The 25618-nt window shown below is 40.7% G+C and overlaps 1 protein-coding gene across 3 annotated transcripts in view; it reads right to left on the bottom strand.

Moving 5' to 3' along the window:
- Positions 1–4752: 4752 nt before the first annotated feature.
- The window catches only part of dlgap2a (DLG associated protein 2a), a 184771-nt gene continuing 163905 nt past the window's right edge, over positions 4753–25618 (bottom strand). For 2 of the 3 annotated variants that reach the window (XM_089003726.1, XM_089003723.1), the window contains 6 exons: positions 15627–16012; positions 12476–12564; positions 11923–12362; positions 11760–11851; positions 9792–9944; positions 4753–7882 (listed from right to left, as the gene is read on the bottom strand). In XM_089003726.1, coding sequence (XP_088859852.1) covers positions 7676–7882; positions 9792–9944; positions 11760–11851; positions 11923–12362; positions 12476–12564; positions 15627–16012 — 1367 coding nt within the window. In that variant the 3' untranslated portion in view covers positions 4753–7675. Of the gene's footprint in view, positions 7883–9791; positions 9945–11759; positions 11852–11922; positions 12363–12475; positions 12565–15626; positions 16013–23531; positions 23595–25618 lie in introns of all 3 variants that reach the window. The other variant, XM_089003721.1, reaches the window with a different exon arrangement.

Genomic DNA, 25618 nt, shown 5'->3' on the forward strand with positions numbered 1-25618 from the left:
GAAAATGCACAAGATGCCGCCCAAGGTCCGTTGGAAATGGGCTGATTTGTCTGCTGGGAATTTGTGTCAGCGAATATTAAATAGTAGTCTTGGTGCAACACACAAGGATTCACCATCGCGTTATTTATGTGTTTTCCTGCTAATTTCGCCATCAACACGGATCAACACAAAGTTTTCAGACCAAACAAAGTCTCACAAAATGCATTGTGTGTCGCTTTCATGGGCAGGGGCTTCCTGAATATTCAGCGCGAGTGTTAAACCGTAATATAAGGCTATGTGCGGTGGAATCTTTGTAAAATACGCTCATTTGAAGGAAGTGATTTTACAAATTATCGACATAACTTGTCCGGGGGCGTCGGTTGTCCTTTAAGCTATTTAAGAATATGGGACATGGGTGGCCCACAGGCAGCATGTGGCCCATAAAAACACTGAATGGCTTCTCGAGTCACCATTTCAGGGTGCTCCTGCCTGAAGACAGCTGGGATTGGCTGCAGCACTCTCGCAACCCTTATAAGGATAAGCATATTAGAAAATGAAAATGAGTCAAATATTGGGTAAATGAATACAGACGCTCCCCGACTTACGAACATCCGTGTTATAAACAACGGTACAAATGAACATTTTTGCGGGTATGTTGAATATGATCGGACAGAGATGTTGTCAGTTAGATTTTGCATTGCACGTTTTTTTCCGGGGGTCTCCACTGTGCTTCATGCACCCACACAGACACATTGGAGGTTTCAAAGGCCGGATGTTTACGCGACGGACACCAAGGCTGACCAATCCGTTCACGGCTATGCTGAAGTATCTACAACGAGTTCAGGGCCATCGGCCGAGCTCGCTTGCGATTGGCTCTGTAGAGTAGTTGGGCGGGTAGGAAATCCCTCTTCCCATTTGACGCTCCAGGAGGACGCGATGCATAAAAAAAAGTAATGGCTGCTGGCACGTAAGAATTATGTGCTTACTGAAGACCTAAGGATATATTTCGTCGTACTACAGTAGCTGTGAATTTACGATTGTTAGAGCGTCTACACAGGTCGGAAAGTACTTGGTGTATCGAGTGGAAGAAAGGTAGATAAGGAGACTTGGTGGTGGAATGGGGAGGTGCAGGAGTGTATACAGAGAAAGAGGTTAGCAAAGAAGAAGTGGGACACTGAGAGGACGGACGAGAGTAGACAGCAGTACAAGGAGATGCAGCGCACAGTTAAAGTAAAGGTGGCAAAGGCCAAACAAGAGGCCTATCATGACTTGTATGCTCGGCTGGACAGCAAGGAAGGTGAGACTGATCTTTACAGGCTGGCGAGAAAGAGAGACAACGATGGTAAGGACCTGCAGCAGGTTCGGGTGATTAAGGATAGAGATGGCAATATATTAACAGGTGCCAGTAGTGTGATGGCGAGATGGAAAGAGTACTTTGAAGAATTGATGAATGAGGAAATTGAGAAGGAACAAAGAGTAGAAGACGTGACTGTTGTGGACCAAGACATAGCAAGCATTAGCAAGGATGAAGTGAGGAGGGCGCTGAAGAGGATGAAGGGGGGGAAAGGCACTCGGGCCTGATGATTTACCAATCGAGGTAAGGAAGTGTGTTGGAGAGGTGGCGGTGGTGTTCCTGACTGGGTTATTCAACACGATCTTAGATGGTGAACAGATGCCTGAAGAATGGAGACGAAGTGTACTCGTGCCCATTTTTAAGAACAAAGGAGATGTGCAGAGTTGTACTAACTACAGAGGAATAAAGTTGATGAGCCATACAATGAAACTCGGGGTAAGAGTAGTTGAAGCTAGACTAAGAGCAGAAGTGAACATTTGTGAGCAGCAGTATGGCTTCATGCCAAAAAAGAGAACGACAGATGCAGTGTTTGCTTTAAGAATGCTGATAGAGAAGTACAGAGAACGTCAGACGGAATTGCATTGTGTCTTTGTAGATCTGGAGAAAGCGTACGACAGGGTGCCCAGAGAAGAGCTGTGGCATTGCATGAGGAAGTGTGGAGTGACGGAAAAGTATGTCAGAGCGGTGCAAGACATGTATCATGACTGTAAGACAGTTGTGAGGTATGGAATTCAAGGTGGAGGTGGCACTCCACCAGGTGTCAGCTCTGAGTCCCTTCTTGTTTGCTATGGTGATGGACAGGTTGACAGACGATGTTAGACAAGAATCTCCTTGGACCATGATGTTTGCAGATGACATTGTGATCTGTAGCGAGAACAGGGAACAGGTGGCGGAGAAACTGGAGATGTGGAGAGGAGAGAGAGTGACTATATCGGGAGAAGGATGTTGAGCCTTGAACTGCCAGGCAGGAGACCGAGAGGAAGACCGAAAAGGAGGTTTATGGATGTGGTCAAAGAGGACATGAAGGTAGCTGGTGTCAGAGAAGAGGATGCACAAAACCGGGATAGATGGAGGACATTGATTCGCTGTGGGGACCCCTGAGGGGAAAAGCCGAAAGGAAAAGAAGAGGAGAGAAGAAGTTAGAGCGTCTGTGTGTTATACTTCCCGGTTGTTTGATTTAAACATACATTCCATTCAAAATACAGCACTGAAGCAATTTCCGAACACATTCACCTCACGAACAACCGCTCGGAACGTATCTCGTTCGTAAGGTGGGGAGCATCTGTATAGTATTGAAACAATATACATATGTGAATTTGCAGGTGCTAAACTGCAGGGCGTGACAACAGTTTAAAGTTATAAGATTACCAATCACCACTGGAGAGCAAACATATCTTAGTTGTGCTTACGCTGGGTTTTACTGTCTTTTCCCACACATAAGTAGAATTAATTTGTTGTTTGCAGATTTGGAATGATATACAGGCCAAACATTGTTGAGCAACAATATTAGCATTTTGACTGAGTAGATTTTTGAAAAGAAAAGACGGTTTTGTGCCATACTTGAACATTAATTTCTATGCAAGTAAACAATTTGTACTGAAAAAAATACACATTATTTTTTTTGTTTGCATGAAACTTTTTGTCATTGGGTACGATCTTTATACATGGGCTGAAAAATGTTGATCAAAAAATATATTCATAAAAAGTATACGAAGAGAACTTTTGCTTATAATTAAAATAGTATTTTTGTCATATTTTGTCATTGGTTTTTGAAGTGTGTCCAGTAGCGCTGATGATAAATTGAAAAACCCTTCAGAATTTTAGTTTCTCATCTGTGACAAAGGATACTCCTCTTACATGTGAGTTAATTCTAATCTTTTTGGCCATTTATAATTATCTGAAGATGTTCTACTTGACAGAGGTGGTCATTTTGTAGTATGCAGAAGGGGAAAATGGAAGGGAAAAAAATCCATGAAGAAATTCACCAAAATGAGTTCAAAATGCGATGGCCAAGATTCAGCTCAAACGTCAACTCAAACAAGTGTGGCTTTCATAAGGCTGTTTGCTTGATCTCACCGAGGACCCAAAATCTTACATAAGCTGCTTTGCCTAGTAAAAGGCAGACTGAAAATACCAGGCGCAGCGACCAGATCCTCACATAACATAGCCCCCCGGCTACATGACAGCTCATAACGCCAGCAGTTCGGGGGCCCAATGCGGCGCTCGTGTCTCCTCAAAGCCAGCATATGTCAGGCCGGGTGTGTCTCTCTCCTGTTTGCTTGCCTGTGTGCGAACAGCAGGGGATTGTCTCTGTCAAATGGCCGCCATCACATTCACACACTGCTAAAAGTCTCTCAAGTCAAGTGAGGAGTAGATATGTGTTAGCCGTCTGATTTGAACGCACGCTTTTTATACTCAGTGAGGGTCAAATCCATCGTACACTGACATTTAAAAACGCGAAGGTAAATTGAGCCAATGTCTGTAATGTATTTTTCTTCTTGAAAAACACCAGACACAACTGCACAGTGTAATACAGATAAAGTACTCCCCCGTTTATTGCAGTGGCTATGCTCCTGACCACCCCCGATGAGTATGCATTTTATTTTTATGTACGTATTCTAAAGCACCATGAATGTAAACTATAATGCCAACATGCAGGATATGACTTCTTTCTTTTCTTGCATCTTCCTTTCATGACTTTTTTGCTGTGAAATGTAAATTTCTACACTGCGAGACTATTAAAGGTAAATCCAATCCAATATGCATGTGAGGCGCAGATTTTATTTTTGGCCACATCCTCATCTCTATACTGTTGTATCTGTGACTTTAAATATGTGTACCTGCCTAAAAGGCTGGCCCAGCCTGTTGAGGGATATGAAGTGGGTGAAGTGAAGCTGTACAGTTGGTTGGCTATGAGGTAGCATGAGTCACTCTGTTTTTACAGTGATGGCGTCAATTGAGGCCATCAGCAGGCTGGTTCAGTCTGTGCTTGTGTCCATATGTAATTGGACTCACTTTACTTGCAGGAGGTTCAAACTTGATGGCTGTTGGTGAGAGGCAAAGTAAATACAGTGATACCTTGGCTTACGAATGCTTTAGCTAACGAACCTTTCGCCTTACGAACATTAAATTCGCGAGAATATAATCTTGTCATACGAACTAGTCTTTTGCGGACGAACCAAACCATACAGCGCCACAGTGGATGGCGGATTAGTTTTCAGAGGATGAACACCAAACCACACCGTTAAACAGCGCCACGGTGGCTGGCAGACTAGTTTTCCACACCACCTTTGAGTGCAGGCGTGGTTTGTTATCGTGTGGAGTACTTTTGCTATTACGGCACCGAAAAAGACCCCATCACACGCTAGTGTTTGGCCTCAGAAGACGTTAAAGAAAATTACAGGAGTATAAGGAGATGATTAAAAAAACATGAACAAGGTGTGCGTTTGTGTGACTTAGCATCCCAGTACCAGTATGCTAAGTCGACCATTTCTATGTGTGGCTAAAGGTGTTTCTGTGTTGTCAAAGCAACGGTCTCAGACAATAGAAGAGGTTGAAAAACCTCTGTTGATTTGGATTAACGAACAGCAGCGAGCAGGGGACAGTGAGTAAGGGTATTATCGTCGAGAAAGCACGTCAACTTCACTCGGATATCATCAAGAAGCAACTACATCGACCATCACAAAGGTAAATAAAATGACTTTATTATATAGTACAGTTTATTTCTTTAATTACAATACAATAGCACATTAATTATACGTAAAATAGGGTATATTTTCTGTAGTTTTAAGGTTTATTTAGTAGATCAATATGTTTTATGGGGACCTGGGAATGCATTATTCTAATTTTTAATGGTTTCTTATGGGAAATAAATGTTTGGCAGATGAACCTTTCACCTTACACACACTTTCTGGGAACCAATTAAGTTTGTAAGATGAGGTATCACTGTATACAACCTTATACCGGTACTTTGTACAAGGTGATTTTTTTTTAAATGAAGCAAAGTCTTATGTGTTCGGTGTTGTTCCATGAAAAGATAAACAGTATTGACAGAAATAATCAGCAAGCTCGCCAGTATATGGTACACAGGAGGTCATGTCGATGTTTGCTAGGGGCTTAAATGTAAACCGCTTCATACCGATTTAATGCCTTTGATTTTATTTCATTGTGCATATTTACCAAATGTCATATTGTGACTGGTGAGTGAATGTGGATTATATTTCATCAAAGTCCTGATCTAGATTTCAAAGTTGTGCTGATGCAGAACATATACTTTGCAGTTCCATTGAGTATGTGCTTGCGTGAGACGTGCGATATGCCACCAGAGGATTGCTGTGGTGAAATAAAAACAACACAGGCTCTGACCTCATTTTCACCTTTTCTTTGGCTCTGTCAGCACAGCAGCACTAAAATACACCCAATCTCAAAAATGTCTACTCTTGCTATTTTCTTTTTGTGTTATCACGACTTTGAACACGCAATCAGAATTTTTTGTTTTGTAGATGTGAAGAAAAGCAGGACTTGGATTGAATTTCCAAAGGTGCAATTCGGATCACAGCAAAGCCCCAACAAAAATAAAGTTTGAGTGGAACTGTCTCCAAGGTATTAATGTAACAACAACAAAATATTTAGTTGTCACTTTGTCATACATCATACTATGGGGTGTTTGTATTGATGGGGGAAAACTCTGTTGTGGCTCTCATTCAGACGCAGTACATTTCAACCACAACAAATATAATAAACATTTTGTTAAAACTTTTTTCTTCTATGACAGCATCAGTACACGTTATCTTTGTAAAAGTGGAAAACTAATTTTAACCTGACATTTTTTTTTAAATCTATGCGATTGTGCAGGGATACCTTGGCATGTGGCTTCGGTGAGTGCAGTGAGATACAATAGTATTAAAGTGTAAACCCCATTCGAATTTGTGATGAATACTTCTCAATTTATCCATTTTTGAAAACATCAATCGAAAGAGTTAGTGCAATGATAACACATCTATGACAATGGAATCAATATGACGTGAAGTGGAATATTACAAAGTGCCAACCACATGTTTACAGTTGTTCATTTGCAGGACGATCTGTCTGCACACGCATGAGGAGCTATCTTACGCCTTGGACAAAAATAAAAATAGTACGATGAAGCTTTCTTTAGGTAACAAAACAACAACAGTCATTTCTTCTAACATGTTCAAGGGCGTTTCGGCTTAGCACAAACTCTGTGCATTGAGAAGGGGAAAAACAACTAAATTGGGCTTGTGTGTGTGTGTGTGCGTGCGTGTGTGTGTGTGTGTGTGTGTGTATGTGTCTAAAAAGTATTTAAGGGGGCTGGGAGTTACGAGCATTGTGGAATATACAGAAGAAATATGTTTTAAACTCATTGAGAAAAAAATAACTATTGTTAATTTCAGTTCTGTACATTTCCCTTTTGAAACAGGGAATCTGTAATAAGTGCATTTGTGCATATTTTGATCTAAGGACACAAACAAACACATTTCTCTACTGCAATAATTTGATGCAAAGTGTTGGCACAATGTTCTCCGTTTCAAGTCAATGTCACTATTTGAAAGGAACAGCAAATACAGTAAAGTGTCGTTATATCGATATCGGTTATATCGATAGTACTGCTTATTACGATACTATTTCTATGAACACAAGGAGAAAATTTACATGCCGCAGGATCGGATATATCGATAGTCCGGTTGTATCAATATTTTTTCCGACTCCCGAGAATATCGATATAACGAGACTTTACTGTATATGGAAGAAGTGTTGAAAATGTGCACAGCGAAGTGATGGTCATTTCCTTAACAATTAATTCCCTTAAAAAATTACCATATTCCAATTCAGTTCAAAACGAAACAAAAAAAAAAGAGCGGCATTTCCAACACGGCCAGGATTCGGTGACTGAGGTATTTGAAGCATTGGCACTTTTTTACAATTCACATTACGTTTGGGAAATAAAAGTCAATTACAAAAAAAAATCAAACAGTTGGATATTTCCGTAATCTATATACTGATAAAATACTCTTTTTTGTAGCTCAAAGGCCAGGTTACTTTAAAAATGTCACTTTGCAAATGTTGTAAAATAAGGCTTAAAAAACATGCTTGGTGCTGAATGAGTGTGTGGTAACCAGATAAGCAGTGAATCAACCCGTGTCCGATATAGAACTCTGCTAATTTAGAGATGAGTGGCACATCCTACAGGCCCAATGGCGTTGGCGAGGGGCACTGAGCATGGCTTCAGACATCGCATACATAAATAAAAGATGGGAGAATAGAAGTCTAGAAAAAAAGGCTAATTTAGCGGGGAGATGAGTTTCCCCTGAACCTAACTTCTCAAAGACGAGTCTGAGCCTCTGGAATATAAATCTCAATGCTGTCCGCTCGTTCAGAGGAAGAGTTCTGCCGGAAGGAGGCCGCCCGCTTGGCTGCCATGAGCCGTTGACGAGCCTCCTGCCGGTGCCTGTCGGGGAGGTCCAAGGATCTCTCCCTCGTCACTCGACTCTTTTGTCGAATTGTCTTCTTTGGTACTGGAGCTGGAGGCTTCAGGAAATAACAGGAAACTCATCAGAACACGTTCAGGGCTGTGTCGGGATCAAGTGAGCTGCTCAAATTCAGAGTTGAAAAACAAAATTGATACTGTGTTTTATTTGCTTACACCGCTTCAGTAGTGGATGCATTCTCATAAGCAGTGGTGGGCCGTCAAGGCCTGCAAGCCCTTCTCTGCTGGCCTAAAAATATCTGAATCACAGACTAATGTGAATTATATATTGTCCATGAATTCTTATTAAATAATTCCAAATTGTCTTTCAGCTTCCTTTCATGGCTTTTCCCCTGTTGTGCTGCTTCCAGATGTGTGTTTTCCTATGTAAGCATTTAACCAATTAACCAATCACATGTATTTATTTATTTATTCATTTATTTATTTATTTATTTCAGCCATCATTTGTTACAAGGGTATGACATCTAGCTGGATGCCTTCACAATCAGTTGTGCAGGCTCTGGAGCATAAAAATCAATGGCGATGAAGCTGTTGCTTTAACTAATAAAAGTTTGAGTTGGTCACCCAAGGCCTACCGAAAGGCGTTGGCAACGTCAGAGTTTTCGCAAATGATGATTGCTTAGTCAAATTTTTGAATAGTCACCAGCCAATCATAGTACCACTAGCCGCTAATGATAAGCACATATTGGCCGTAGCTCGCACACTGTATCTGTAGCAAGCTGCATAAGCAAATACATTTTTGTGTTGATTTAATTGCGGTTTTGTCAACCCACAATAGCTGAAGGATGAGCAGAAATGGATTTGGTTGCAAATGTATTGTTAAAGCCAGTTTCAAGACAGACTTTTCAAGAATAGATGGACATCATTAAGAAATGTTGGACAGCTCCAAAGCTAGCAAAAATAGACACTACACGTTCATAGTAAACATTCGAACAGTTTAATGATAACATTTCTTAAGTTTCTTCCTGGCCAATGACATCCTCTAGGGGACATGTAGTAAATCACACCACACTCGCAGCTGTGGAGTTATTCAGACATAGCACTACTGAAGGCCTATGAGTGACATGCATGGCCCGCCACTGCTCATAATTAAGGATAATTTGAGTTCTGGGTATTCACAACACAGGGACAATCCGTCATGACTCATTGTTACACACTACTAATTCAACCAGGCCAGAGTGGCAGCTGAAATGCAGTTCTTATTCATGACATCTCATTCAGTTATCACAACTTTTATGGTGGAACGTTTGGCATCCACCATGTGTTGTCCCTTTAGGGCAGCGATTCTCAACTGTTATCACAATGGGACTCACATTTATAGATGTTAACCCTTGTTTATACAATTTATTCTTTGAATGTCCTTCATTGGGATTCCATTTCATGGCTATGCTGTTTGTCTAGCATCTCCATGATTTTATTGAACCACAAACAACCAGATGCAATTGCTAATGAAACATTTGCACATCGGTGGAGAATACAAAGGGAGGAAAGGGCATAAAAAGCATCTGCAAAATTTTGCAGGATTCGGACAGCAAAAAGTCTTCTTACAAGTCTGGTTCAAATGCCAGATTTTTGTGAAATAAAACATGAGTGCCAGATAAATAAATTTAAGCCTTATAGAGTGTGATTGTACACATGTGCATTCCCTCTTTTTAGTGACACGCAGGTGTTCAATTGCAAGTTAAATGGCAGTCAGCTCACACATTCTACCATGTTAAGTGCCTCTGTGTAAACCCAAATAAGGTTCTAATAGGCTTTCCATGACATTTTGTGCCCTCTGCGCAGAAAATCTTTGAGCAAATACTTGCTGGGAATATTTTTTTTTCTCTTTTCAATATGGCATCAGTCAGTGATGTAAACAACTACCACTAAAATTGTGGAAGAAAAACGACATCCTCAAGCTGTGGATGTCTGGGACCGGGATTGAACTTCTAGTCAGGACCCATTTACCTTCTTGTCGGGACTGTCAATCGGTTTCCAGTTGTTGTCCTTGATCTGCTGCAGCTGGTCAAATTTCAAGGTGACGTCATCAACGGAAAGCTGCAACAGGTCCCAGAAACCAGCCAAATCCTGTGAGGTAGGCCGTGGCATGGCACTGGGGTCCTACGGGATGTAGCGAGGACAAGGTGAGTATTTTATGAAAATATCTTCCTAAAACCTCCCGGGCTTGGAAAATATCCCACTGAGTATTTGCGGGGATCTTTCATCATGACCAAACCACTTTCTTGCTTGTGGGCTAAGGGGTTTCTGGATGCCTTGGATGTCTGGAAGGTTTGTCCACTACGTCAGCACTTGGATGTGCAGTCAGGGCCTTTGAGTTTTTCTGTTCTGACCCGAACACTATCAGTCACATTTACAAGAAATGCTAATATTGATTTCAAACAGTCTCTTCATTGAGTAGTGAATGTCTGGTCTCCACAGATTCAATTTTCTTGTGGGTTAATTGTTTTGTTCGTGGGTGCAATTAGATTTTTGGATTTTTTTTTTTTTTTTGCCCAATGCCTTCAGAATACGGAGTTCTGGCTTTATGCATATGTCTTTTTCTGTTGTTTTGTTTTTAAACTACGTTGATTTTTGCTGTACCAATATGGGCTTTCACAAAGAAACACATCTGTATTTTTCCATTCTCTGATTATTTCAGCTATATTTATCTGTATCAGCATTTTTGTCCATGCATGTTTCTAAAGTATATTATTTTTTTGCAATTATTCTGTATCAACTCAAAAGCAATGTCTGATTTTCACGAGTTTATTTCCAGTGAATTTTTATTTTTCCTACTATAATGATCTTTTCATGGAGTGGTACTAAAAATGTTATCCACCTATGTAGCTTATATGGCCATTAATAAATTATGACTGGAAATAAACGGACGACAGACTAATGTGCTCTTTTCTGGTCCAAACTTCTTGATGTGGTCCCATCGACTGCTTAGTTTCTGCAGCTCACATATAATTGGACAAATATGTCTCAGAACTATTGTCCAACCTGTGCAACCCACGCTGAATGGAGGAGGTATTTAGACATATTGACTCAAGGCTTTGTACAAGCTACTTTTTCTCTGTGGGAACAGAACCATCATCGAAACTACTGTTCATCCATCCTCTCGTATGTAATTTTCCCCCAGAGCATTTTGATGTCCCAGATAGTTATTGATTGCCATTTTTGTTGCTTTCGAGAATCAATGACTTTCACTGAGGTTGATTGAGTCTGTTAGCGTGTCAATGCACAATGGAGTTTTGTAACTCATGCTTGCAAAATGTTCATACAATGGATTCCAAGTGCCAAAGTTACTGAATAACTTGGGCAGATGTACCTTCAACGCGTATCTGCTATTAAAAAAAATCTGTTTGAATAATGATTTTTCTTCTTATACTAGCTTCATTCATTAGACCTCATTCGAAATCTACCAGGTTATTGCTTTTACACACGGATTCTCTGAAAAATGAGGATTGGTCGAAAACGCTAACAAACGGACAGATGGCACAGTCCTATAAGGCTTTGACTTAAGTATGCCAACATCACCATATTGCATCTGGTAGTATGCTAAAACCAATTACAGTAGTCCCTTCGCCGAGTCTGGAGTCTTCCCATTCACATTCTTTTCCTCACTATTTTTGTCGTAGACTTGAATCGCATTTTTGGCGAATACCTTTCCAACCTTGTCTGCACGCCTCTGCTCCACCCCCACCCCCGAAATAACATATTTTAGTAATTGTTCCAATTCCTTGATCGATGACATGTAACAACAACCGGTTGAGAGTTGCGATGAGGAAAGTGCTGACAAGGAAAGAGGAGTTTGACGACTTCAGGCATCTTATGTCAGATGTACAAAACAAAAGAGGGTTCCGACTAAGAGCTGGTATTACAATCTATGGAGCTGTGTGACAAAACATCTCACCTGTAAAAACTCCCACTTACCAGATTCTGCTGACAGAGCCAATAAAACTGCTGGAACTTCTGCGACATTAGCAGCTGAGCACTACCCACAGCACTTCGGATTTTTCCCAAGACTGCAACACAAAGAATATAACCTTGATATTGCAGTTGAAATTGGCATTCTGATGAAGTTTGTGACACTCACTCTCCTCGGACAAGTCATTTTCTTCAGCTTCTGCCTCCATCTCTTTACACCACCCTTCAATCCTCTTAGTCTCGGTGTGGAGCAGCTGCATGAACCAGCTCCCGTCTCTCCTCAGAGAAGGGGAGCTTCGTCCCGACTCACCAGATGTGACTGCATTCTCTTGTGGGCACGGCGGTTCCAGCTGCCAGGTCGTCTCACTCGTGGTCTCTCTGGGACTGGGGGGCTCAGCTGGAGTCCGATAGTCTTCACGGTAGCTGAAGAGCCCCTGTGTGCGTACGGTTCGCAAGGCTCCATACTGGGTGGGTGTGCTGGGCTCTGAATGGCGCTGGAAGCCCCCGCCGAACTGCAGGCCTTTGTCCTCCATGGTGGGGAAGCCCTCCAACTCCATGTCAGCCTGTACTGCTGTAGTCACACTGTTGGAGCGCTTGAAACGTCCTTGACTGAAAGCCAAGGTGGTAAAAATGCATTGAGAATTGTTCTACACAAGAGCCAAAAACAAATACTGAAAGTGACGCTTGATGGTTTGAACAAAGACTCAAAATCATTGTCTTACCCTTTCTTGTAATCCTCCACCTGTATCCCAACAGAATGGTATTCTCTGGAGCCTTTGCTTTCAGATTCTGAGTCTGTTGCGGCCTCCACCTAATGCAAATAACCAATATAAGCATATTTACTGAATTTCAGCTGCCACTCATTGCTTGCTTGTGTCTTAATTGAACTGGAACTGTGGCTCAGCTGTCGAAGCTTGTAAGCAAAAACCTCATTATTTATGGAGGTTTCAAAGACAACAAAGTTTCGTTCTGTGGGTACGACTTGCTTGAAAAAATGTTTTGTTGTTGAGGATCCATCCATCCATCCATCCATCCATCCATCCATCCATCCATCCATCCATCCATCCATCCATCCATCCATCCATCCATCCATCCATCCATCCAAGCAACAACTCTCAGTCTGTCAGTCAGCCAGCCAATGATTGAAGATAGAAAGCTAAATAGATAGCTACATAGAGAAGTATCTGTATGTCTGTATGGCATTCTCTGGAGTGCCATGATTGATGATGTTCCCCTCTCTCCGTCCAACTCGTTCTTCTTCTGCGTTTACTCATTTCCTTCTGATCTAATTTTGTTGCTTTCTTTGTTGAGTGATCATAATTTCCTGTTTGCACTCCTGAGTGCCCACTGCACATTTTGTGCTTCTGCCTGTAGAAGAAAGGCCTCACAAATTAAAGGTTTGGTGGCACACGGTATGTGGATATTGAGACATATGGTCACTGTGTGAAGGCAATGTACCATTTTGTCCCTTTGTTCACTAGAATTCACTTTTCTGTGCAATTCCTCCGTCTCTTACACAGAGCAATAACAGAGCAGTGCATACAAGACCTGTGGATTAAATTCGGGAATCTTTGGCCCATCTCACTTTTATCACTGTGAGTGTAAATTGCTCATTTGGAACATGACATGAGTCAAACGCAAGGGACTAAGTGTATCTACACCATTGAGTGGATGAAAAAAACATTGCTATTGTGGCAGGAAGTCTGAAAGAACAGTAGACTATACTCTTGGAACCAAAACAAAAGGATAAACAGAAGGATGAGCAATTTCTGTCATGATGTCACCAATACTATGTTTTCAGAGCGTGCAAATGGCAATGGTGACACTTCCCAGACAACCCCTTGAAAGGTTAAAAACATTTAACTAACTATCCACTAAACCTCAATGTTATTGCGATGGAATGTAATTTTGTCGACACCAGTCAGCGCCATGAAAAACACAAACATGCAGTTAAATTAAATACAACAAATGTGTTGCTTTTCCAGAAATGTGGTTTAACAAGTGACATGAACAACGGAAAGTCAACAATAAAGACGAATAACCCGAACCCCAAATTCATCTTTGTGACAAATTCATTCACATGCATTTTCTTGAAGTTATCCATTTTCCACTATGGCAATTCAGCAAGATAAGAATTTTAGCTTCATTCTGGGAAAGGTTGCTACTTTGGCATTGTACATATCTTCTTTATCTTTATTGGTTTTTCTGAAAGAAATTACTGTTGACTCATTGGCAATAGTTTGCTGACATTCAAAGATACAGAGTGCCTTTTAAAATGACATAACCTTGTTAATTATATGAACTTTCCATTTCCCCTTCCGTCAGGTGGTGCTTTTTTGTGGAAATAAAAACATGGAAGTCATTGATGGCCAACATACAATCATTACGCCAAGCTGAGTGTGCTTTTTTTTCCGACTGAGGTTTTTTCAGCGGGGAGTCTCCAACTCTTTCCAGGAATGGTGGTGGTTGTTAAAAACTGTCAATTTTTAGAAATGCTGCCATTGACTTCTGTGTTTATATAGTTGTCCTCATAAAAGGTAAAAACGAAAAGTCATAGGTGAGTTGTTTAGGGCCTTCCACACAGCACTTGAGTCAAATAAAATTTAACAACTCGTCTGCATTTAAGCAAATAAGTCAAAAGTTACACTTTCCTTAAATGTCCATTTTGAAACACTGTATGCCCATTCAAGCCCCAGGGCTCTACTTTTTCTACATTGGACCCTGTTCGTGGAAGATGAAGCCATTCTAAGTCGTTTGTGGAATGATGTGTGTGTGTGTGTGTGTGTGTGTGTGTGTGTGTGTGTGTGTGTGTGTGTGTGTGTGTGTGTGTGTGTGTGTGTGTGTGTGCCTGTGTGGATGATGCGGCGATTGCACAGCTTTCAAGGCAGTGATGTCATAATCACCCCCAATCATCCTTGGCTGATTTGGAGGGCAAAGTTCAAACGTAGGGTGGTTCATGTGAGCAAGACAGGTAAGATACTCAATTTAGTGGAATCTTTTGAGGAGGGGAAAAAAATTGTATGAGAGTGAATAGGCATATGGCGGAAATGCTGAAGCGATAGATAGAGAACGTTCTTACAAAATTGTTCTTAATATTTATCAGCTGACCTTCATTCACCCCCTTGTATCATTGTTTGATTTGTCGATGTTCAAAGTCGTAAAAACAAATATGGAATATCTCTTTTCATATGATAATTACATGGGAAATAGATGACAATTCAAGCCAGGGGTGTCCGCCTCATTTGAGTATCGTGCCATGTTTACTAGTTGTGATTTCAGACGTCAAGTATAATAATTTGTCAGAAAAGCAAAAAACACACACAAAAAACCAAAACATTCATTTGAATTACATTTAAATTGTTAAAGATTTGAGCAAGGTTCATGGAAGTTGACACACATAATTTGCTGTTATATTTCAGCATTGAATTCATTATTGGCCATATGAGTCTGGATAGTGACCTGAGAAACAGATGTGTGTTCATATAGGCTATTTAGTCAAGATAACTAGAATTTTCAATCACTTTAACTCAAGTGCTAATGAGGGCTAATGACGGGTGCAAAAAAATAAATAAAAAAGACAGAAGGGCAATCATGGAAGCAACTGCAATTGAAGTGATTGTTCATCAATTGCAAGGTGGGCTTTGGCATGTTTTCGCAAATTAGCTGCTCAAATGCAAACACTAATGGAGATGGAGTGCATGCGGCCAGCGGGAGCCCCTCACTCGAACACGCTATAGCACGAGTTGAATTGGGATTATTTTTAGCAGTTGAATCAAGAACTATCTTTCAAGTGTATCTGTGTCATTAAGCTTAAGTTGTGACATTCTTTGCACCCTTTATGAGCCATGATTATTTCAGAAAATCAAAACTGACCTGTATTCCTATGGAGGATCGAGGTGTCTTTAGGTACTCCTCAGCCTTCGACACCAGGATGGCTTTGTCACAGGTGAGTACCGAGCTGTGGCTCTCTGTGGACGGGTGTCTCTTCCCAGCCATGACCCCAGCTGCCTCCATGGCTATAGTTACGGCTTTAGTGCTATCCAGGCTGTCAATTGAGTTATAGAGGGGCTTGCCGGGGCTCAGGCCTCGGGTCAGGCCATCCTCGCCCCACATCCCACCGTGGAGGTGCCTCCCCTCATGGTAGGCGTCCTGGGTGGACTCTGTACTGCTTTGGGCTGTGATGGAGATGAGGGGTTTGGAGGTGGTGCGGGGCGGGACGGGCGGAGGGGGCTTCTTGTAGCTCGGTGTGTAGGTAATGGCTGAAAAAGAAGACGCACAAACTCATTGCAAACAGCTCTAAAACATTACCGACTTGCCTTTTTTGAGGGCAATGACTCCCAAACGCGATGCTGTAAGCCTTCATCAAGTGTGCCATGGGATATTATCCAAATCCTTAAACCCACCAAAATGTGATTTACTTACTGTCAGTAATCAAGCAGAAACGATTGTATGGATTGGATTGGACTGGATTGGATTGGATGTACCTTTATTCATCTCACAGTGGAGAAATGTACATTTCGCAGCAGCAGTTACGTGACAGAAGGTACAATTACATGGCCTATCCATCTGTTGCTATATAACATCAAAAGAAATAATGGCTTCAACTTAACAGAGTTTAAATTAGAGCAAATACGTTATTCAGTAAAACTGAGATGAGAGCGGGAATACAGTAAAGTCTCGTTATATCAATATCGGTTATATCGATAGTACTGCTTATTACGATACTATTTCTATGAACGCAAGGAGATCATTTACATGCCGCAGGATCGGATATATCAATAGTCCGGTTATATCGATATTTTTTCCGACTCCCGAGAATATCGATATAACGAGACTTTACTGTACTTAGGTATTTATAATCTTAGTGAAAAAAATGGGTTGGTTGTGTTCTGCCAGATTTTTCAAATATCGAATATGTTGATTTGATGAAGGTTAGGAAACTAAGGGCATAGTCAAGCATTTTTAGGATTTCTTTTGTCCTCAGGATGAACTAAATTCTCATATATCCATTTGCATTATTTTCACTTCAATCTTCTTTATAAAGTTAAACCCTAATGGAACGTGTTCGTTCAGACGGCAAAACCGACGGTTCAGTTACGCTGCAGTACGAGTTTCATCTTGTTTGGGATGAGCAGGACCGACACTTGCTTTACGATAAAGACTTTGCTGAGAGCTCACGACTCTTCCTGCTTGGTTTGTGCAAGCTATGTTAGTGCTAAGCAGCAGTGCACTCACGGCATATAATCAGTACCAAATGATGACTCTCATTGCTGTCTGCAACATTTGCTTTTATTTGAAGTCGTCATTGTGTGCTATCATTGCATCTCAAATGGCTACTCATCACCAAAAATACAAAACACTAAACCATCCCAAGCCCTATCGATGAGAAGGTTTCTTCAGCCATCATCTGTACAAATTTGAAGGTTTCGGACGTTTCGCCTCCTATCCAAGAGGCTTCGTCAGCGAACTAAAGTCTGACTGGTCGTATCGGCCCTATTTATATATCCCTAATGTCCAGACATGGCGGCGCGGGACACAGCTATGATAGGTCCCTACTCTCAGGTTGGGGGGAGGACCACTCCCTGTGGCCCCACTGATTGTTCCTACATTCCTGACTAACGACTGGCTGTCTGGCTGGAATGTAGGAACAATCAGTGGGGCCACAGGGAGTGGTCCTCTGCTCCCCCCAACCTGAGAGTAGGGACCTATCATAGCTGTGTCCCAAGCTCTCAGTCATACAGGAGTGGTCCATCATTAAAAAGGTTTCTTCAGTCGTCATCTGTACTTCTTTGAAAAGTACTTTAGAAGTATAGATGACTAAAGTACTTTTCAAAGAAGTACAGATGACGGCTGAAGAAACCTTTTCAAAGATTAAAATATGGTAAATTTACGTGATCCCCCCCACACCCCGTTTAATCAAACACAATCAAGTGTTGGTTTAACACATTGTACTCATGTGAAACCAGTGCATTTATATGTATCTTTACTTTGGTGTATTCCTTTCCCCTTTTCCATAAAGCAGGCTTTGAGCTGGCCGTGAATACATGGCCTTGAAAAATGTGACGCGGAGCGCCATTCTCAAATTTGTTCGTGTTTTGGTTTTTCTTGCAGGTGGGTGCCAATAAAGCGCTGGTCAGAAATCTGGCAATGTTTTTCCCTTCCATGAGGGGGCAGCATTTGCCTTTTGTCCATGTTAGCGCTTGGTTACAGCTTCAGCTGTTGTTAAAGCTCTATAGAAATCATTATGTATGTATTGTATTGTGTTTTATACAGCCACCCCAATTTCAAGCTCAGATAACTCCAGACCCATATAACTTACGAATGAACTATTTTTTTCCAATGAAAGAAGAGAGTCGAAGGTTTCGTACGCTGAATTGAATGTTTATGTAGTCCTAAAACTCAATATTCTGTGGGTCTTGCAAATTGAGTGAAAATGACAAAAACCCTGGCACTGGAGTGAACACATTTTTGCATATTGTCTGGCAATTAATGAGTTTGTACCATTGTGTGATGTTGTTCGAAAAATGTAACAACCCGTGTTTGAGAATAATGTGACTGTTCAAACTGCACAATGTCGCGGTGTTTTGTGGTCCCGACAGTAGTACTACCTGTACTCTGTTTGTCATCTATGTGGTACATGGAGTGGTAAGCCTTATTTGGGTGGTCCATGGTGTCAAGTGTTTAAGAATCCCTAATATACAGTAGTGCATTGAAGTCTAAAGTGGCACGACACATTATGAATTTCCAATACACATTTTTGATTGACGCGCAAAAGGTTTTTTTTTTTGTGAATTTACTCAATTTTATTTTGTTGAGTGGTTCCACACAATATGTGTGCATCAAGTCCATCCATCCATCTACTTAAAAAAGGAATGTAGATTCAGATGATCTTGTGCAAATAATTTGACGAAATCAAATCACGTAAATTCAACAGACCATATATTTCTGTGATGGGTCTTTAATTCTTCAAAATAAAAATTGTTTGTGTATTAATTGCCTTATATTTAGCAAAATGTTCACATTTCACTGTTGTTGTTTGTAAGTTACAGTATTACTGGATCAGTCGGCATCTGTCTGACCTTTTTCACGACAGCCATGATGACACAAGTACGCGTAAACACAGCTGTTACTGATGTCATTTGTCGGGGCACTGTGCAAACAGGTTGGAAAAGCTCCAGTTATGCAATCAGCAACACCTGTGTTTACCTAGGTCTTTATTTAATTTTGGAAATATCTTATCAACATTTGGGAGAGGGGTGAGGTAGGGGGGACAAAAAATAACGGTTATGAACCATCAAATGGTTTTGACATGTTCAAAAATGAAACCACATTGCATGTAGTGAAATGCAAAGCCATCTTACGCACATTTTCTTTTGGATCATGATCAAAGATCCAAGCAATCAGAAACCTCCGATTGAGGAAAACGAGACAATGAACCAATGTCACTGCATCAAAGTACCTTTGGAAAAACTGCACAGAGCTTTGTGACATTATTATTATTATTATTTAAACAAATGCTTACATCACATTAATGAGAGCCTCTTGAGATCTCTTTTGGGTTTTAATGAGCTTCAGCCCATGGGTGGTTGAAGCCAAATGAACAGTATTTTGTATAATTAAATTGTAGCCTGAAACACAATTACTGGACACACTGCTATCAAAAATGAAGAGAGAGCATGAGAGAGATAGTTTGCCAATACAAGCAAGCTCCTCACACCTTTCAATTCATTCGAGCGTTCTTCTCACCGTTAATTTAGTCGCGCATATTAATAGCCTGGAAAGTCACATCTGTGAAGATTGTTCTGGTTCAGGGAATGGATGACTCATGCAGCTGTCCATTCATTCACAAAATGAACTCGCCAATGATGAAGAGATGCAATCGTGACAAGATGCAGGGAAAGTGCATGTGTACAGGTGTGTGTGTGTGTGTGTGTGTGTGTGTGTGTGTGTGTGTGTGTGCGTGTGTTTGTGTGTGTGTGAGAGAGAGAATGAGAGAGGTAGAGATTGAGAGAGAGAGAGTCGAAATAGAGAGAGAGAGAGAGAGAGAGAGAGAGAGAGAGAGAGAGAGAGAGAGAGAGAGAGAGAGAGAGAGAGAGAGAGAGAGAGAGAGAGAGAGAGAGAGAGAGAGAGAGAGAGAGCGAGAGCGAGAGCCTATTCAAGGGCATGACTCAGTAGGAAGACTAAAAATAGACCCAATAAGTTTTGCAGAGGAGGCGCTGGATGCTATGGGGTGGCTGGTGGAGCTAGTGACAAACTTTCAAACGTTCCTAATTATTCCTCCTATTTTAATGTTGGCAGCGTTACTCAGGAATTACGTATTACAAAGTGAAACCAGCCTGACTCACTCAGAGATTTTTTACGTGACAGTTATGTAAACAACATGCAACAACAGTCTTTTAAGTGACAGACTGTGAGGGTCAAAGTCTTATGTTCTGACCAAAAAAAATGTCCAAAGCATTGACTTACATTTATTATCACACATTCAATTCCAATATTTTTCCTATGAAAATACATTTCTTTAATATCAACTTTATACTGCATGCTCTTCATTTCTGTTTTTACTCAGTGGTTCTGTGAAGGTGAATAGTCTGTCTTAGTGTTTCCTGCGACTGATAGCCAAACAGTCTAAAGTGGAGTCGCACTAAATTAGATGGAGGTCAGATGTGAATGATGCAAATTTAAATGGGAAATAAGCAACAATAAATAAACCAACTATATTTTTAAAAAGATGGTATCTTTAGCCCCACTTGTCTAAAAACACATAATCCTGGTTAAACGTATTAGACGTTGTGGTCTGTTGAAGAATGCAAAAAAGAAAAAACAAAAAAACAACAAAAAACATTTTAGCTCATTATGGAAAGCCATGCACGCCGTAGTAGTTGTAAAGACCTGATGCACCACAGTAACCCCCCACACCTCAAATAAATAAATAAATAAAATACAATTATTCATACAAGTCTTGGAATGAGTTGCAGTGCAGGAAGATTTGTGCAGATTTTCACCCCATAAAACATTAGGGATTGATAAATCTTGACAACCTGAAAGACAATGGAGTGGTCACCAACAAGAGAACAAGCAACTGCATCAAGGCACCAGAACTTAAATGGTTTAAACTGAATTTTCCCCCTGGTCGTGATTTAACAATACCTCCAACTATGTTCTATAGAATGTCTTTGACCATAAAAGACTACAGGACCTGTGTTAACATTTTCTAACTTAGTTTTTTCCTGTTTATATGTGACTGGGGGGTAAAATTCTGGTTCTCAAAGTTGAACCAGAGTTCTGAAAATAAATACCGGTAAACAGACAAGGGACATACTGTCTGATTTTGGGAGCTTCTCTCATCCTCAGGTTACAACCATGAAGCATGCCTATAGATTCCAGAAATGTCAGAGTGAACAGAACAGCTATCTTTCTTCTTTACGCTCACGGCCAGAAACACAGGTCTAGAAACCAGCTAAATGTCAATCATGTGAAACACAAAACCAGTGCCTTCACATCCCCAAGCCAAATCTTTACAGACGGACATATAGCGGACCCCCTTACATTATTATTATCATTTCTGTTTTTTTTGTACACCAAATCCCACACACCTTTCCAAGCTAAACATATTTTAGGGGAATCAGATGTGCATATGGCACTTGCATACTTGTGGTAAGCAACGGCGCCACATTTCTTTGACTGGCCATGTGACTTTGAAGAAATTATGCAGATAACGGACAGAAGGAGATTTTGTTTTGTTCTTTCACAACTGCAAACAACAAGCATGGTATTGGCAAGGCTGACAAACACAGGGCAGTGAGTCAACCACTCCATCTCTGTTAGCAACACTCACTCGGGTCAGGCTAACACGCTGGTGAGGTGGGTGGGGGTAGTTGAGTGACATGCCATTAAGAATCTTTCTCCCCAAGCTGGATTTATCACTGAAAAGGAAACGCAGCACTTCTTTTTGCAGCAGGCTATTAAGGATGTGTAAATAACGGCGAAGTAGGATGAACAAAACACGACTGGCACCTTGCATTGCCGGTCTAAACCAAGGAAGGAGAAAGAAAAATACCAATGAAAACATGGAGTCGCCAAGCAATTTTTCAAGATATACAATACGCTGATGAAGCCTTTTTTACCCTTTTGGCCCAGTGCAGTTCATGCAAGTGAAACAAGTGAAGGAAACCAATACAAATCAGAGTGTTGCATTTCTATGTGGCCTTCCATATAATTCCATTTGCAAAGACTTATAAAGCAAAAAACAGAAGAAAACAAAAAACAAGTGCAGAATGGCTTGCAGTAGATCTTCAGTGGATATGTCATACTCATACATGTTTTTTTACTTATTTTAAATATGTATAGAGGACCATTTTTGAAGTTTTTTTTTTCATTTGTTTGGTTTGAATTCTGAATTATTTCCCAAAACCTTCAGCCTTTTGCTTCAAAGTAGTAACTATGGAGAGAGTGCTACTGAAGAAAAGAAAGGAAGCAGAGCTGGAGATAGCAGAGATGAAGATGTTGAGGTTTTCTTTGGGAGTGACCAGGTTGGATAGGGTCAGGAATGAATATATCAGAGGGACAACTCATATTAAAGGCTTTGGAGAGAAAGTCAAAGAGGCCAGACTGAGATGGTTTGGACATGTCCAGAGGAGAGAGAGTGACTATATCGGGAAAAGGATGCTGAGCCTTGAACTGCCAGGCAGGAGACCGAGAGGAAGACCAAAGACGAGGTTTATGGATGTTGTCAAAGACGAATCGAAGGTAGCTGGTGTGAGAGAAGAGGACGCACAAAACCGTGTTGGATGGAGGACAGTGATTCGCTGTGGCGACCCCTGAAGAGAAAAGCCGAAAGGAAAAGAAGAAGACTTCAAAGTATAAATTATCCTAGTGAAAGCCTCCTAGAACATTAGAACTTTGTTTAGGATGAGGCAATTCAAATGGTGGTGGGATACGTCACACAACAATAAAGGGCGGCATTAACCCTTGCACAACAAAATACAATTTTTTTACTTCAAGACGGCGCCGCGAGAGTGGCTGCATTTCCAGCAGCTCATGTAGTTTGTTTTTCTACTTTCATTCCTTTCATCACTTTGCTGCTGTGAAATGTAAATTTCTCCACTGTGAGACTAATAAAGGCAAATCCAATCCAATCCAATCCAATCCAATCCAATCCAATCCAATCCAATCCAATCCAATTCATATTGTTTTATTAATTATAATGTCAAAACTGTGAGGGTAAATATACATATAGTTCATCATATTGTATTTTGTTTAAAGGCTAATCCCAAATATGCACTTTATGATTTTTTTCCGTGGCTAAAACGGCGAGGCCTGGTGAGTAGGTAAGAACAATGCAAGGACCAACCATTCATTTTTTTTCTTCTTATAACACAGTTGTCAACACTGACATTGGAAACTGGTCTGTCTGGATTGCATCATGGCAGTTTTCAGACAATGAGGTAGTTATAATCCAAGATGGCAACATGGCAAATAAAGCACTCTAAATATATATTTTTTCCTGAATGCAGTCTCTCTCAATCAAAAAAATATTGAACTCAACATGAGGGAAACCTCCAACTCTCCAGCTGCTATTCATCAGTTAGATACGAAAAAGGGTCAATACACTTGATGAATCGATGATATTGAACCGTGCGACCAGGGAGAAGTTAGTCATTACTCTGGCAGGTCAGGGATTTTGATGAAAACAAATCAGCAGACATCACACTACTGACATCAAGAAATAGAGTTGTGAGTACCCGGGAATTCCCCCGCCTTCACCCCCTTTTTTTTTACCTGGGGAATACTCGGGAGTCCAGTCAATACTGCTGCAGTTGGAGGGCAGACAGAACTGGATGTCTGAAAACAAGGGAGTGGGGTGGATATTCAGAGGCACGGGCTTATTAGCCCAGGCATTTTTTTCATCGATTCATTTTAAAAACATATTGGATACATTTGAAATCATGAGTTCTGACTTTGGGGTTCATCTTGCACAGATGAGCTGTAGTGTCAAATCAATCACTGTGGAACAAATGCAGAGTCGTTTCTCACCTAAAGTATAATGTCATTGCAGTCAATAAAAATGTCCTCGTTAATATTGGGCATCTGCTTAATAATCAAGTTTTAGATTCATAGGATTAAAGAAACTACACTGGTAGACAATGGCATGACTGTTAACAATTGGACAGCTCCGTGGACAAAACAAGAATAAGGAATGTAAGAAGGTAGGAAACCAAAAGGGTCAATTGGCAGGAGCAAATTTTTGTATTTCGGCTTCCATTAGCCACATGTGAGTTAAAAAAAAATGCAAGTCTGTGTGTGTGTGTGTGTGTGTGTGTGTGTGTGTGTGTGTGTGTATGTGTGTGTGTGTGTGTGTGTGTGTGCGTGTGTCTGCGCATGTGCGTGTGTGTGCACGCGAAATGAAGTGCTGCATTTATTTTTTATTTTTTGTTTTTTTTGTTCTTTTGACTTCAAGACGGCGCCGCGAGAGTGGCTGCCTTTCCAGCAGCTCCTGTGTTTTGCTTTTCTACTTTCATTTCTTTCATAACTTTGCTGCTGTGAAATGTAAATTTCTCCACTGCGAGACTAATAAAGGCAAATCCAATACAATCCAATATACAGGCATTTGCATCCCCATACCCCAAAAACAATTTATCATGTCTTGACAAAAAAAAAAAAAAAAACAAACAGCAGCCATATTTTTCATAATTGAGAGCATTTAGTTGAAGGTAGATACAGTATAGTCTCTCATCTGAATTTTGACCACAGCAAAATTGACAATGACTTTCACTACGAGGTCAGTTATTTGACACAGTACTATTCCATTTGACAAAAAAAGTATGATTACAATACGGGAGCACATGTCATATTACATTCTGTTGGCGTAGATGGTTTGTAAATGAAAAGTTAGATGTGAAAAGGAAAGACAAGCTTTGCTGCTGAAACGACAAAACGAATACAATACAATCAATTAACTTCCCATCGCTGTCAAATCTTTCTGCCTCAGCCAATTTAGCAAACTTTCATGAAGCGGACAGAAAAAAAACATTTTCTGGAAGCACATGTATACTCAGCTCAAAGGTTTCTTTTGTTCCACTGTGCTTAATTCAAACACAGGCTTCAGCGGGCATATGGAGTTTATTAATTGGACACAGAGCAAAGATAGACAATATCTTTTCATCTGGATTTTCAGCTTCATCGTCTTCTTTATAGAAATGTGTCGTCAGTGGCTACGTAAATGCTTTTAAATTACACAAATTATAAGGCATATATTACGAATACTGTAGGCTCAAATGCATACATTGGAGCATGGCAGACTTTGAATTACTTAAGATGCATGCTCACCATTATATATATATATATATATATATATATATATATATATATATATATATATATATATATATATATATATTTATATATATAGTAAGACCTGAGCTTACGAACTCCTTATATTTATGAAAATTAAACCTTGAAATACGCAGTACTTTTCACGATACACACCCACCACGGCTGGCGGAGTGATCTTCGGATCTTCGGCGGAAGCACACGACCGAACAGCGCTCCAGCCGGCGCACCTTTCCACACCCCTTCTCTCTGAATTCACACGTCGATCGCCTCCGATGAGCTTTTTGCAGATAATTTTACTATTATGGGATCGAAAAAAAACACCACAGGTTCGTGTTCAGCCGAGGAGAAGAAGGAGATCATTGAGAAACACGAACGAGGGGTGCGTTTGTGGCGTCACATGTGCACACCGCAGCTGTCATGTGACGCCTCTCTCACACTGTGTGTCACTTCCCTGAGAGTAACTTTCTACGACCCAGAGGTGTAGTCGAGGGTATACGCCGGCGTATAACCACTTATTTTACGGTCGGCATTGC

The sequence above is a fragment of the Hippocampus bargibanti genome, linkage group LG09 (genome assembly GCF_051943395.1).
Source record: "Hippocampus bargibanti isolate YZ-2025 linkage group LG09, ASM5194339v1, whole genome shotgun sequence".
NCBI classification, from domain to species: domain Eukaryota; kingdom Metazoa; phylum Chordata; class Actinopteri; order Syngnathiformes; family Syngnathidae; genus Hippocampus; species Hippocampus bargibanti.